The sequence below is a fragment of the Myotis brandtii genome, unplaced genomic scaffold (genome assembly GCF_000412655.1).
Source record: "Myotis brandtii unplaced genomic scaffold, ASM41265v1 scaffold160, whole genome shotgun sequence".
Taxonomy (NCBI): Eukaryota; Metazoa; Chordata; class Mammalia; order Chiroptera; family Vespertilionidae; genus Myotis; species Myotis brandtii.
In genome coordinates this window covers 1,757,151-1,772,717 of record NW_005355833.1, presented here as the reverse complement: position 1 = coordinate 1,772,717, position 15,567 = coordinate 1,757,151, and the positions used below count along the sequence as shown (strand labels likewise).

The 15,567-nt window shown below is 38.7% G+C and overlaps 1 protein-coding gene across 8 annotated transcripts in view; it reads right to left on the bottom strand.

Annotated features, from left to right (window-relative positions):
- MAP2K5 (mitogen-activated protein kinase kinase 5) overlaps window positions 1-15,567 on the bottom strand; it is a 261,792-nt gene that overhangs the window by 102,549 nt on the left and 143,676 nt on the right. For 7 of the 8 annotated variants that reach the window (XM_005862082.2, XM_005862083.2, XM_014536301.1 and 4 more), the window contains 3 exons: window positions 14,975-15,048; window positions 13,972-14,022; window positions 3,127-3,198 (listed from right to left, as the gene is read on the bottom strand). In XM_005862082.2, coding sequence (XP_005862144.1) covers window positions 3,127-3,198; window positions 13,972-14,022; window positions 14,975-15,048 — 197 coding nt within the window. Of the gene's footprint in view, window positions 1-2,762; window positions 2,954-3,126; window positions 3,199-13,971; window positions 14,023-14,974; window positions 15,049-15,567 lie in introns of those variants that run through there. The other variant, XM_005862081.2, reaches the window with a different exon arrangement.

Sequence of the window (15,567 nt, the reverse complement as noted above, 5' to 3'; positions counted from 1 at the left end):
CTCCTAAAGCGTTTACAGAGGACCACCTTAGAGTGTGCTGGGGTGGGCAGGGCTCCTCCACCTTTTCCTTCTTGCTCCCAGTGGCAATCTCCCTCCAAGACCAACCCAGCTCAACTGTCAACTCCTTTGGGAACCACCTCACCACCCACCCCCTGTGACTGAGGCCTTCATAAACATTTCCCTGAAGACCTTGTGACACTGTTCTGGGTGTCAGGCGGTTGTCTTCTCCAGCAGAGGCAGGCTTTTGTCAGCTTTGTATGTCCCACTCTCCAAGGCCTAGCACATGATCAGTGCTAAAATAATAATTATCGAGGAAATGAAACTTTCTATTCTTCAGAGTGTAAACATAGAAAGTGAGGATAAACAGAAGAGAAGCAATTCTTAGAAGAGGTCAACTATTTCAGAACACAATCACTCAGAATTTTAAAGTGCTACTGAGATTCACACTTCTCTCTATCTATAGTGATTTTAAATAAGATTTATCACGTCTACTCCAAGCATACTGTGGTGAAAAAAGAACCTTGACCTTCAAGTGCTTCTTTTGGATTAACTTTCCAAACTCTTCAGGTCATGTTCTCATCTCATCTGCCCCCAAAGAACCCTGGAGTTCTGTTCATTATTGAATTGCCCACAATTACTCATTTATGAACTCAAAACCTCCTACTCCCCTTCCCTATCACATATTTTTCATTATCTTGTACCCCAAATGAATTTGGTATAAAACACAGGACTTATCGTCACCTGACAAATTATATCTTTAGTTATAATTCTCTTTTATTTCTCCTCATACCCCACCCCTCACCAAATGCAACTCCATGAGAGTAGAGACTGGAGTCTCCTTTCACTGCTATATCCCCAATGCTTACCAGCAGGCATAGCAAGACCTCGATATATGAATGAAAAAATAAATGTGGAAGGAATGGATGGTGAATACTTATATGGGCTCAAAATCTTAAATCTGTTAGTTATGCTTTCTCACAGTATTGCTATGCCTCTGCAAATTATGCCAAGCTAGGATATACCACTAAGTCATACAACTCTAGAGTTGTCGCAGGAAGTTAAAGAGAGACAACAGCAGACTGCTTAGAGTCATTGAATGTTAGTCTGGAAAGGGGCTTAGAGGTCACTACTTTACAGATGAATAAGCTGAAACCCCAAGTGAGGCTCGCAGAGGGCCACCTAGAAAGCCAGTAGCCGCCCAACCGGTTTTGCTCAGTGGATAGAGCATCGGCCTGCGGACTCAAGGGTCCCAGGTTCGATTCCGGTCAAGGGCATGTACCTTGGTTGCGGGCACATCCCCAGTGGGGAGTGTGCAGGAGGCAGCTGATCGATGTTTCTCTCTCATCGATGTTTCTGACTCTCTATCCCTTTCCCTTCCTCTCTGTAAAAAATCAATAAAATATATTTTAAAAAAAAGAAAGCCAGTAGCCAAGTTGGAACTGTAGTCTAGGTCTTTCATACCCAATCTAGGGTTCTTATCTCTACACCGCACAACTTTACAAATGTTCTACAGTTTATCTGGTCACTTACTGAATACATTCAATGACAACAATTTGAAGGAAAATTATGCAACAGCAAGGCCTGAGCCTCACAAATCAAAAGTACTAGTTTCCCCTGACACAGGCTAATTGAACAATCCCTTCAGAATTCTATTGAGAGACTCAGTTTTGAGTGTCTGTCCACCATTACGGCTAACCAATAAGCTGATGCACACATATTGCATTTCCTCTTGGAGGCCCTTTTTATGAAGAAGTAGAGAATATGGTTTAATAAACACTGAATACTTTATTTTTGCTTTCTTTCCTCAGTGCAGGTGAATTCAGTCTGAAGATATTTCCTTACAAATCCAGTTGCATTCATACGTTACAAAAATCATACAAAAAGTACTTGACCAAAAAAAAGGTGATAAAAGCATGAATGCAACTCTATCCATGATCTTATTTAGGGAGTGCTTTATAGTTTTAAAAAAGTCCTCTTTTATCTGAATCAAAGTATGTGAGAAACTATTTTTGAAGCACTTATGAGTGTCCAGACTCTACAATACTATAACTCAGACCCAGATGTTCTTCTAATATAAATCATATGCATTTCCTTGTAGATCAAGGGATGATATAGAAATTTTAGCACAGAGATCTAGTGGGGCTTCAAATAGTCCACTAAGATAAAGTCCATTCTAAATATATTTATAAAGAGTAGAAGCATTAAATTGTGTTAAATACATACACCTTACCCTCCCCCCAGATGATATCACACCCCATGCCCCAACATGTGATATGACTACATTGGAACAAGGTGACTTTTTTCTTTCTAAACAAACACATAGAACTTATACATACAAATGAGTAGGGCTGTACTCTTTAAAGTAATCATCTTTGGAAGTGATACATGCATTCCAACCAGAATTTTTCTGAACTGTCTTTTATTTTATTTTTTTAAAATATATTTTATTGATTTTTTACAGAGAGGAAGGGAGAGGGATAGAGAATTAGAAACATCGATGAGAGAGAAACATTGATCAGCTGCCTCCTGCACACTCCCTACTGGGGATGTGCCCGCAACCAAGGTGCATGCCCTTGACCGGAATCGAACCTGGGACCCTTGAGTCCACAGGCCGACACTCTATCCACTGAGCCAAACCAGCTAGGGCCACCTTTATGATTTTTAAATTAAATTTATTTCATAGGTAATAAGTTTTTTATTATAGAAATTTTTTTTATTGTTTTATAGCTTAAAGTATTACAAAGGGTATTACATATGTCTCCTTTTTCCCCCACCCTTGTAAACTGTCTTTTAGAACACAGGTTCTCTGTGTTTGTGTACATAAGGATCACCCAGGGAACATGCTAACGATGCAGATTCTTTGCAGTATGGACTGGTCTTGGATGGAGTCTGGAAGTTGCATTTTTAAGAAGCACTCTAGGTTAACTTTTACAAGGTGACCTGTGAGAAATAGCTGGTTCGAAAGCCATGCAAGGATATCAAAATAATAACTTTAAACACTGTATATACATATGTATACATAACACACTGGAGATTTAATTTTTCCCCCCAAAATCTTCATTCTTCCTGATAGAAAATATTACTACGAATATACATAGAAACATCTATTTATAAAAAACACCATACCTCCATGAAAGAGATTCCTAAGCTCCAGACATCAGAATGGATTCCATACTGCTCCCCAGAAATTCTTTCCGGCTGTAAGAAAAGAGAAGGGAGCTTGTGAGTTGATGTAAGCTACTCCAGAGATCACATACAATACCACAAGCTCAGCTGAGGCAGAGAGCCTGCTACCTTTGCACAGCACTTTATAAAGAACAAAGCAATTTTATATGCATATGTGTATTATGTAGATAAGATCTAGAAATTATATAGCTTATATATAATTACAATCTTACTGAATCCTCACAAAGTCCCTGTGATGGAAACTTTATTTTACAGGTGAAGAAAGTGCAGATTCAGATGAGTGAAATCATTTAGGCAAAATCCTAAGCTGGGAAATGAACTGAGACTTGAACCCAGGCCCTCTCCCTCCAGAGCTAGTGGTCTTAGTTGTGGAGTGACACATTATGCATTATATGCTATCATTTATTTGCTTTGAGAGAGAGGTCTGGATCACTAGAAATTATTTCATATTATTTTTTTAAATCTTTTTATTTGGAAATACTTTTAAACTTTAGAAAAGTTGAAAGATTAAGACGAGGATAAAGATCATCCAAATTTCCTTTGCCCAGATTCACCTGTTCAACATTTTATTCTGTGTATCAGGGTTTCTGTTGAAATGAATGAATGAACTGTCTGAAAGGTCCATTTGGGACTGGAGGTCCTCCAAGATATGTAGCAAGTACCTGGTCTAAAAAGCCAGTACACGCACAGTCTCTACCTCAATAGAAGGATTTCATACTGAAGTGGGTGCTGCCTGCCTGGTCTCTCTGTGCCTCCAGGGTTTGCCATGCAGTAGGGTACTTCACAGAGGTCTTTTGAATGAACACAGGAACAAATGAATGTCTGACAGAGGTGGAATGGTTGCTTAATAAGGTTTCAGAACTAAGCAGGGCAGGGCTGGGACCATAACCCACATCTCTTGGCTCCCAGGACATTATATTCTTTGTACCATGCCTGGAGTTTCCAGCAGTCACCATAGTCATCATCCTTCAGGAGAGCCCATACACGTCCTTAAGAGTAAATGGGGTCAGGGTCAGCCTGGTCCACTGGAGATGGAGGAAGTGGGCATCCACCACTCACCAGCAGGAGATACACCCAGGGTGTGGACGATGTGGGCCTGATGTTCTCAGGTGAGTTGTCTTAGCAGGAACCTAGAACTTTGTAACTGCCTTCCCACTCCCACCTACCAGGCTACCTCAAGGCACGTACTGCTTTCTCCCGGGACCACTTTCCATAAAATTACATAAAGCCCTGCCCTGAGGTACAAGATGGATTGTCTTATTTCCCTTCCTTTATTTATTTCTTTAATTTGTAAAACCCCCTTCCTACCAAGAATAATTCTTCCCAAGGGCCAAGTATCATGTGACCATTTATCCCAGCTGCTAATAGACATGGTCATTCCACCGCCCTAATACTTTTTCCTTCATGTTCTAATCCCCCACACCATCATTTCTCAAGTTTCTTGTTCACACATGAATGAGCCCATTATCCAAGTCTTGCTATTTCAATAGGTACTAGGATGTATTCATATGGAACTGGCCAGCTAGTTACAGGGGTAATACCACCATCTTCATCATCTTCTTCTTCATAATCATCATCATCAATATCAACAATACCATTGTGCATTTATTAAATAATTTCTATGTGACAGGCATTGTTTTAAGTGCTTTTCATGTGTGTCTTATATCAGATATGTAAGTATCCATATTAGATTGGTACTATTATCCTCTCTTTTTAACGACTGAGAAAGTGGGGCACAGAGTGGTTTAGTTGGCAGCCACTATATAAGGATAGTAATAGCTATCATTTAGTGACACCTAGTATGAGCCAGACACTGAGCTAGATACTTTGCATACTCTATACTGCATAACAGTCTTGCAAAGTTAAATATATTGCCTTTATTTTGCAGATGTAAAAACAGGCTTAGTAAGATTGAGTGACTTACCAAAGTCTAGAGCTATGGATTAGCATTAAGTGTATTATTCAGGACACAGCCAGGATTCACACACAGCGGTGTTCTTTTCAGTGTGTCAAACTGCCCCCTGAACCAGGAGTCACAAGAGCCACACACTAGTCTGGAACTAGTCAGCCATTTCTCAAAATGCAGTCTTCAGACTAGCCATCATAGAACTGCCCGAGGTGCTTATTACAAATGAACCTCTTGAATCTGAATCTCTGGGGTGGCTCTGGGGATCTTCATTTTAAAAAATAATTTCTCTGGGTGATTCTTTGATACACTCAGCTCAGTCACTAAATATTTTCATGTTCCCTGCAGAAGCAATGACCTACCTTCCTCTTCTTTGCTTACTGAATGTTTCTCATATGGGCCCAATTCAAGGGCCACTGTTTTTGGCAAACACTTCCTCTACCCTTCAGGGAGAATTACAAATTCCTGCCTCTGTACATCATTAAAAAGTTGTTCATAACTTTAATATTAATTTGTTGCACTGTGTTATAACCATCCATTTGCTAGTCTGTTTTTCTTTAGAGGCAAAGAGAGTGTATTATTCATCTCATACCTAGTGTAATGCCTGGCACATACCTGGGTGTGCAATCAATGTGTGCTGACTGAAGGCATGCAATACATGCTTACTGCACATTTGGTCTTAAGCATGAAATAATTATCATGTCCCCTGAAGGGTTCTACTAATGTCACTTCCCCACATATTGCCATTCATGTCCATCAAGAACTCACAGCAAAAGATAAAAGTCCTAAAATCCTCTAGAATTGTTAAAGAATAACCAAATGTTGTCTTCCTCCCTGTCTCTTCTTCCTTTCCTTCCTTCATTCCACTAGCTGACAGTTGTCACTATATAACAGTCTGTAATTAGTCTGTCATGTAGAGTACAGACAAAACAAATAAGAGTGGAACCCACATACAAAATGTTTTGGCAGAATAATATTAAATATATTCATATATTTACCCACTGAACTACCAAACAAATGCAAACTGTTAGCTGAAAATAAAGCATAGAAAAATTAAAAAATAAAATATAGGTCCTGGCTGGTGTGGCTCAGTTGGTTGGAACTTTGTCTGTCCCATACACCAAAAGGTCGTGGATTTGATTCTCAGTCAGGGCACACCCATGTTGCGGGTTCAATCCCTGGTCAGGGTGCTGTGGGAGGCAACCAATCAATGTTTGTCTCTTACATTGATGTTTCTCTCTCTCTTTCTCTCAAATCAATAAAAATATATCCTCGGGCAGGGATTAGAAAAAATAAAGAAAAAGTGATAATGGTCACAAATATCAGGTGGAAAATAAGAGAACTCCTAAGGACAAGATTCTGACAACCTCTCATTGAAGACATTATTCTTACAACAAGCTAACAAAACAATATTACTGTTGTGATGCAGCACTTAAGAGTGAATGCTCAGCATAATCAGCTCTTCGGGTCTATCCCAGAGAATTCATAGAGTGGGTAGGGACTGGGCAACATGCTGAGGCCCCTGAAACTGACACAGTACAAGATAAACTCAACACATTCTGGATTATGAAACCAGGACCTGATGGCCTGAGGTTGGAAAATTCAAAGCTGTTCTCACACTTGAAGCCAAGGTGGCCTGCTCTGTCTGTCCTCCCCGCTTTAAAGCAAAACAAACCTAACCGCCAGGTAGCACACTACTGAGAGAAGATCAGTGATGGACACTTTGCAGTTAAAAAGCCAAAGCTGGGTTACTTTCTGACATGACAGCTGTCACCACTGTGGAAAGCTAAGTACAGGAAAAACACAACTCTCATCGGAAGTGCCTCTGTACTGAAGTTTAAGTACAGGAGTGAAAAAACCCTGGTCTGTTCTTACTAATAACAGTAAGGAATGGTGATGAGATAAAAAGCAGTTTCTAGAGGATCTTAAAGGGCAGTGGCTCCAAGCTGGCATGCATACCCCACGTCGTCCAGCTACCTTCTGTGACTTGGCATTTACCCATGACCCATATTTACTTAACTCATTCCAGAATTGTCTTTGCAACACAATAACCTAGGGGTTTACTTGCCAAAAGCACCCCTTATCTCTTTTGATACAGGAATTTCTGTTCTGTTAGGCTACTCAGAAAATTAAGAAAGTATGCACAAATACTTTACATTAGTCTGTAATCAAAATATGTATAAAACTATGGGGATTTTTTTTAAATCAACAAGATCCCTGTGTCAGTGGCAGTGCACACTGTTTAAACAAGGGTTCTTTCTTTTTCTTTTTTAAAAATTTCTGTGACTTTTTTCTTTAAAACAATTTTTTTAAACTTCTGTGACTTTAAAAAAAATTTATCTTTATTGTTCTAAAGTCAGACTGCTCTAACTCAATCTATCTTTCAGTTCACTAATTCTCTCTTCTGCTATGTCCAATGTATTACTAAATAGTGAGTTTAAAATTTTAATCTAGTAGTTTTGTTTGGGACTTTCAAACAAATCTACTATGTCACTTTTTTAAAAAAAATATCTTTATTGTTCAAAGTATTACCCTAGACCAGCGGTTCTTTCACAGGGGTCGCCTAAGACCATCGGAAAACACATATATAATTACATATTGTTTTTGTGATTAATCACTATGCTTTAATTATGTTCCATTTGTAACTGAAAATACATCCTGCATATCAGATATTTACACTACGATTCATAATAGTAGCAAAATTACAGTTATGAAGTAGCTACGAAATAATTTTATGGTTGGGGGTCACCACAATATAAGGAACTGTATTAAAGGGTTGCGGCATTAGGAAGGCTGAGAACCACTGCCCTAGACCCTGGGCCTAGGGTACAGCTGTGGGACAGGAAAATGCCCTCAGGAACAGTAGCACTGGTACTCCGACATTCTGCTTTTCCAACTCTTGCGGGATTCCATCTGAAAATTGCCCTTGGAGTTCCCCATCATCATTTTAGCTCTTCAGTATATTTGAGATGATTTTAAAATTTCATTTTGATTAGCATTTTCAGCAGAAGAGTTAGACCAAATAACCAAACCTGCTCAGACCAGAAACTAGGACCTGGTATTCTCATTAAATCACGACTCTCACTATTTGCCAACTCAGACCCTGGGCTGGTTAAAGTGACTTCACCTTTGGTTTCCTCATCTGCAAAATGACAAGTCATAATAACATGTATACTCCATGGGGTTGTGTGAAGATTAAATGAGTCATGTGATGGGCTTGATTCAGTTCATGCCCCGTAGGAATGCTCGGTCAATGTTAGCCTCCCAATAATCACCACTGACATCACCATCACTGCCTGAGCATGGCCAATCCAGTTGGATAATGTAATGTGTATAGGTTTTATTCGGGTAAAGATAATTTCTAAGGATAGGAATAGCTTGGGTAGAAAACAATGTTCAGGAGATTTAAAAAGTCATTTAGATTGACTTTTTGATTCCAAGGAAGAAGTATTTGGGTAAGATTGCCCCCTGCCCCCCCCACAAAAAAATAATAGTTATTAATAAAAACAATGTCAAACTTTTACATGTGATTTAAAAATTACAATAAGCAAATCACAGTGATTGAACAGTGGGTTAAAGTTTTAGGAACTTCTATCTTTAAAATAGAGTAACATTTTTAGTAATTAGAATTTATGAGAAATGATTTAATTTAATACAAGCCACCAAAGCCTTCTGGATCCCTTCTGTAATCATTCTGAATGAAATCCTTTCAAAATGTAGTTGAAAATCTTTCTTATTTTGGATTAAAACGTCTGTAGAACCTAACAATCTGCCTCTAAAATAACACACCACTTCACTTTCCGGTTCTCAGTCTCACCAGATAACTTTTCAAGTCTCCTAAATACTCCACTGTGCCCATAATTTGTGTGTGTGTTTTTTAATTTTTTTTTAAAAATAATTCTTTATTGTTGAAAGTATTACATATGTCCCCTCTTTTCCTCCATTGACCCCCTCGAGCCGGCCCCTGTCCGCCCCTCCTCCTCACCCCTCAGGCCCTCACCGTCCAATTGTCTGTGGCCATGAACCATGCATATATGCATACAAGGTTCTTGGTTGATTACTTCTCCCCTCTCCCCCACCTTCCTTCCAAGATTCTGCACTCTGTTCCATGCTTCCATGTCTCTGGATCCACTCCGTTCTTCAGTTTATTTTATTCATTAGATTCCACAGATGAGAGAGATCATGTGATACTTGTCTTTCTCCGACTTATTTCGCTTAGCATGATACTCTCCAGGTCCCTCCATGCTGTCTCAAAGGGCAAGAGATTCTTCTATTTTATTGCTGCTTAGTATTCTGAAAGGGCGAGGGCTACGCCCTCCATCTTGCCCCGGATCCTCCATTTTTGGGCAGCAGCCATGTGCTCAGCAAGGAGCTTCTTCCCGGAAGCCCAAGCCTCTGCTAGCCACACCTAGGATTTCTTTAAACTAACCAATGATAATCAAGGGAAGTGTGTGCCATAGATACGACCACATCCTGTGTAACAAGACACCGAATTGCACCTGGCCAATCGGCAGGACCCACAGTCCTCTCTCCTCCCCTCACTATAAAACCCCTCTCCCCACAGAGCGGTCTCTCTCTCTCTGTCCCCGCCCCCCCGCCGCCGCTGCGTCAGCGAGTGTGGCGGACGGGGAGCCCGAGCTAGCTCGAATAAAGACTCTAATGCTTTTGCATCGGACTCGCTGGCTCCCTGGTGTGGTTTCTTGGGGATCCTGAAATCTGGGCATAACATATTCTATGGTATAAATGTGCCACAGCTTTTTTATCCACTCATCTCCTGATAGGCACTTGGGCTGTTTCCAGATCTTAGCTATTGTAAATTGTGCTGCTATGAACATAGGTGTGCATACATTCTTTCTGATCGGTGTTTCGGGGTTTTTAGGATATATTTCTAGAAATGAGATCACTGGGTCAAATGGCAGTTCCATATTTAACTTTATAAGGAAACTCCACCATATGTGTGTTTTTAAAATGCCTTAGGATCTTAGAAGAGCCTCCTGTCTTTTTCCTTATTATCATTTTCTTGTACCTTACACTTCAGGTTATAGGAGAATGAAGTAAGATTAGACACATGCAGGACTATTTATTTGATTTCTTTTCAATATTTAAGCAGCTTAGCTAAATGTCTCTAAGTAATTTGGGGGTCTTCTATACCCTATAATGAAAGTAAGATACTTAATATGAAAAAAATGGTCTGCTTATAATTAGTGAACAAGTCATATTTGAAATACAGTTTTTATGAATTCATTCATTTAGCACTATGTATATGAGGGACCAGATAAAGAGAATGAGCAGAATAAATCTTGCCCCTGTGAAGTTCATAATCTAGATTGGGAGCAACACAGAAATAATTTAGGAATATAGTGAGAGGTAGAGCAGTAAAGTGTTTAGTCTCTGGAGTCTGATACTTAGGTTTGAATTCTGACTCTGCTATTTAATAGTTGTATGAAGTTGGGCAAATCACTTAATTTCTCTATCCCTTGGTTTATTTGTCTATAAAATGAGAATATTACCTACTTCATAGGGTTGTTGTGAGGATTTAAAGAGTTAATATTTGTAAGAGTTTATGAGTAACTGGCACACAGTGTTAATTATTAGCTGTTATTATTGTTATTATCACTGTATAGAAGTATGTATGAACATAAAGTGAGGGCAATGGACATAAAATGAGGGCATTATATATATTTCCACAATTATATATTTATATATTTCCACAATTTATTATTGTCCGCTACTCTACCGCATCACTTCACCCATGTCACATAACCTTCTATTTCTGAGTCCTTGCTCATCTTTCCACAGTGATCTCTTTCTTATAAGTGCCTTTTTCCCATACTGCTTGAACCATCACATTGTATGCCTTCTTATTCTCTGAATGTATGTTTGGTACAAGTTAATTCTTTCTTATGTCACACATAATGTGGCCATATATAATACCATGTTCCTATTTAACCCATGTCTTATATGGATTACAGAGTAGTTCCACTGTACTTAACAGCAGAAGATGCTTAATAAATACTGGTTGATTAATTGAAGTTACTCAGTTTCAGAAACAGCTTTTACTGGCATAGATCAGAGGTTGGCAAATTTTTTTTTGTAAAGGGCCAGATACTAAATATTTGTCACTCTGTGGGCCATATGGTCTCTGTAGCAACTGTCACAACTATTCCACTCTGCCACTGTAGTGCCACAGTTGCCACAGACAATATGCAAACAAGTGGGCATGACCACGTTTCAATAAAACTTTCTTTTTTAAATTTGATTTTTTATTTTGAAATACTTATTGATTCACAAGAAGTCGAATATATATAATAGATATAATAAATATAATATAGTAAATATGATATATGATATGATATGATATAATATAATATAATCCTATATAATAAAAGCCTAATATGCAAATCGACTGAATGGTGGAATGACCTGTCGGCGCGGGGCAGGGCTGGTGAGTGTGCAGCGCCAGGCCAGCCAAGGCGGGTGCTAGCAGGCAGAGGGGGGTGGCAACGACAGGCGGTGGCGGAGGGGTGATCAGGGGGGCAGGGCCAGCTGCTCACTGGCCAGCACCATCCCCCAATTGGCCCATGGGTTACCTCCTACAGAGGTAAGTCAGACAGACATCCCCCCCGTCAGTCAGACATCCCCCAAGGGCTCCTGGTCTGCGAGAGGGTGCAGGCTGGGCTGAGGGACCCCTGAGTGCATGAATTTTCATACACGGGGCTTCTAGTTTAATATAATATAATATAGTGAGGTTTTGTGCACCCTTCACCCAGTTCCCCCCAGTGGTAGTACTATAATACGATATTACGACCAGGAAATCGACACTGGTACAGTTTACAATTTATTCAGATTTCACTGGTTTCACATGTATTCATTTGTGTATGTGCATTTGTATAGTACTGTGTAATTTTAAAACCTTCTTTACAGAAATAGGCAGTAAGCTGAATTTGGCCTGAGAACTGTATGCCGTTCACTGACACTTGGAAGAGATCCTCCTGTAGAACTCAAAGTTACAATATTTTGGAATATTGTGTGGAAACCAATACACAAAAGCATTTTTATGGACTACCCAGCTAAAATGAGAACCAACTGTGGTTTAAAAAACAAGCCAAGCCTTTCTCCCTCATGAGACTGTTAGCAGAGAGAAGGCAGAGAAAAATACCCAGAACAGAAAAATGAAGGTTATTTCTATCTTCTCCCACTTTCAACCTCTGACCTCACACCAGTTAGGAAAGGACATGGCCAACCGGAGCCTGCTGAATTGAGCAAAGTTCACTATCAGACTATCACTCTTCGCTTCCGAGGTACCTTAAGCTTTTTACAGCTTGAACTAAGAAGTTGATGACTAGAATTCACTCACCCAAGAAGCAAAGCAATTTTAGCTTTGGCAATCTGAGCTAAAGTTTCATAATTTTAATCCTCACACTTCAATTAACAGATGGACGCATCACATTCATCCATAAACAAAAAGGAAAAAAGTAATTTCTTTAATGTACACCTGGGAAAGACAATTGTGATCTGGATTTGTACATTCAAACATAATGCAATTTAATTAGTAGAGCAATTTAAAACTACTAAGAACATGATGGGTAGTTGAGAAGTTGTTTCATTTCTAGTGTTGTTGTTTTTTTTTATAATCACAATGTTTCATATTCTTTCAAGACTGAAATTGTGGCATTTGGCAAGATTTTGTTAATTATAAAGGCGGTTCACCAATCTCAGCTACCTTGGTAGAGCCTGGTGGGTTTTTAAGATTTATAAAAACAGGTATGATGACTTCAGAGGTAAATATATATCTTTTTTACATTGCCTAGAAAAATGAAAAATAATGAATTTTCTTTAAAAACATAAAAACAATACAAAACCAAAATGAACTGCTCTGGTATCTCAATTAAAAAAGTGCTCAGTACTGTTCTTAGAATAAGGTCCAGGGTTCCATCCATATTAAGATCTTCTGGTCAAGATAATATATGAACAAAGATTACTGAGAATAAAATCTAGGGTTCTATCCATGTTAACATCGTTTAACTTTATGATATATAAATAAAGACTACTGGAAATGGAATGGACTATTTGAATAAATATAAAACCCTCAATAAAAAAAAAAGTCATTAAGATGTTAAAACAAAACTTTGCTCCAAAAATGATACTAGATAAACTTCCTGCTTGTCTCCTCTCACCCCCCAACTCTTGAAGTGATGGTGAAAACCAATACACAAAGCATTTTTATGGACTATTCTTCTTGAAAGGTAGGAAAAAGAAAAAGGTCAAAACCAAGTCCACATCAGTCTTTGAAACAGTTCTATGCTTCTACTTTTTATTCTTGGTAAATTTATTTCAGTGGAACTAAATTATCTTATAATAGGCATGAGCCCAACAAATTAACAGAATATAGATGTACAAGTTCTAAAGAGAATTGCCTGCTAAACCATTACATTCAGAGATCCATAAGTAAGAGTTGGTCACATCAATAATTTAATTTTGATCTGGTGACAAAGCATGTTTGTATTCCTGGAAAAAAAACAACAACCAATCTTACTGACTGGCAATTTGGTACATTTGAGGGTTAATTAAATAAGCAATGTGGCAAAGTATCCAATATGCTATAAGGTGCAATTTTTCTGTTGGATTAAACTTCAAAACTCAGCTATTTCACATTCGAGCCAACCAGTTAAGTCAACAAAATCAGCTAAGTTGGTAGCTCCTGTATAAATCCTAATGTCTTTTAGAAAGGTTTAAAAATCAAATCATGACTGAATTAACTTTGTAACTTATGATATGTTAGGCTAAAGCTGTGGAATTAATTCAAGAATTATACATTACCAAGTACATAAAGATAAAGATGTTGGTTTTAAATGTTATTTTTGCATAAGTTTACTTACTGCCATATAAGCATTTGTTCCAACATACGTCTTGGCTATAGAATTCACCAGCTATGAGACAAAAACAGTCTGTTAGAACAATATAAAGATAATGTGGAAATAAAATGGGCAATTATTCCTCATTTAACCTACAATCATCATTTCTATAAATCAACTAAAAATTACGTAAAAGGGAACAAATCTACAAAGGCATTAAAAATGGTTAAATCTCTCTTTTCTTTTGAATGTGATTTCCATTTAAACAAGCACAGCATTACAGTTTATGGCAGATAACCTTAAACAATTCACTTAAGCAGGATGCTTATCGCTTTAGTACCCCCAAACCATCTGATATAAAAAGTCAATTTGAAGTAGAATTTGAACACACTCAAATGGCTCAAGATGTGAATGAAGAAGCCCCATGCATTACTAGAATGAAACGAACACTAAATACGCTGGAGGGATAACAGACTTTGACAACTCATAATACAACGATGACCTTCGCTTTGGTCTTCGTGTTTGGCTGGGAGTAAAGGTGGCTGCAATTCAAATCAACATCACAGCACGCTCATGGGTCACTATCACCGGGGTTCTCAGGGGAGGCCCAAAATGGAAATTAATTAAAATTTGTGCTGCACATTGTAATGGCCCTCCACCATTGTTGCTCCCAATATTAATTTTTATTGTGGGCCAGTTGGGCTCCCCAGGCACAGCTCCCACTCTGCCCTCCCTTTTGTCTGGCCAAAACGCTTCATATCAACACTGCATATCAATGAAGTTTGCTATTCGTAAGTAGTAATTACAATATCAGCAGTTTTTACTGTCATTAAACAATGAACAATCATATTCTGATGAAGGAAACTCGCCCGGAGATTAAAAATGAATACCACACTCCCAGCCGAGGAGAAGATGCAGAGCTCTGTTTGTCTGGCGGCTGGGTGACTTTTCAATCCAGAGAGGAGATTGGAAATAAAAAGGGGATGCTGCAGAGAGGAGAGCAGATGGGGAGGGAAAAGAGACCTACCTGAGTGCTAACTCCAAAGTCACAGAGCTTGACCTGTCCTCTGGTGTTTACTAGCATATTGGAGGGCTTCACATCTAAAAAGGGAGGAGAAAAGTCCATGTAACTAATTCCACATCTACAGTGCTTGCTCTAAAAAGAAGCGCACACGCACACCCTACTATATTGCAGAAACGACATCATCTGTTCAACTTGGACTGCCAATCACAGATTTGATGCAAAGCATTTTATCTGGAGGCAACTAAATGTAAGGTCCTAACACCTCCACTTCCAGCTATTTCTGGTTTCTATGGAAGCAAGGGTTTATTTCAAGTGAAAGTCAAAAAATGTTGGCTTTCAACAACAGTAAATACACCCGTCATCCTATCCCCTGCCTTTTAGGAAAAGTAGGTAGAAAAGAAAATGTAATCTTGCAAAGAATTTGCACAAAAGGGCTTGTTTTGCTCTCAGTATGAAACTATTACTCCCATTTAAAAAATAGTAAGGCAAAAGGGAAGCCAACAGGAAAAAAAGTGTTCGTATGTTGCTGGTAACAGGTCATAGCTGAACAAAACAATGAAAAAATAAATGCCACATTGCTTTTTTCTGGTTTGATA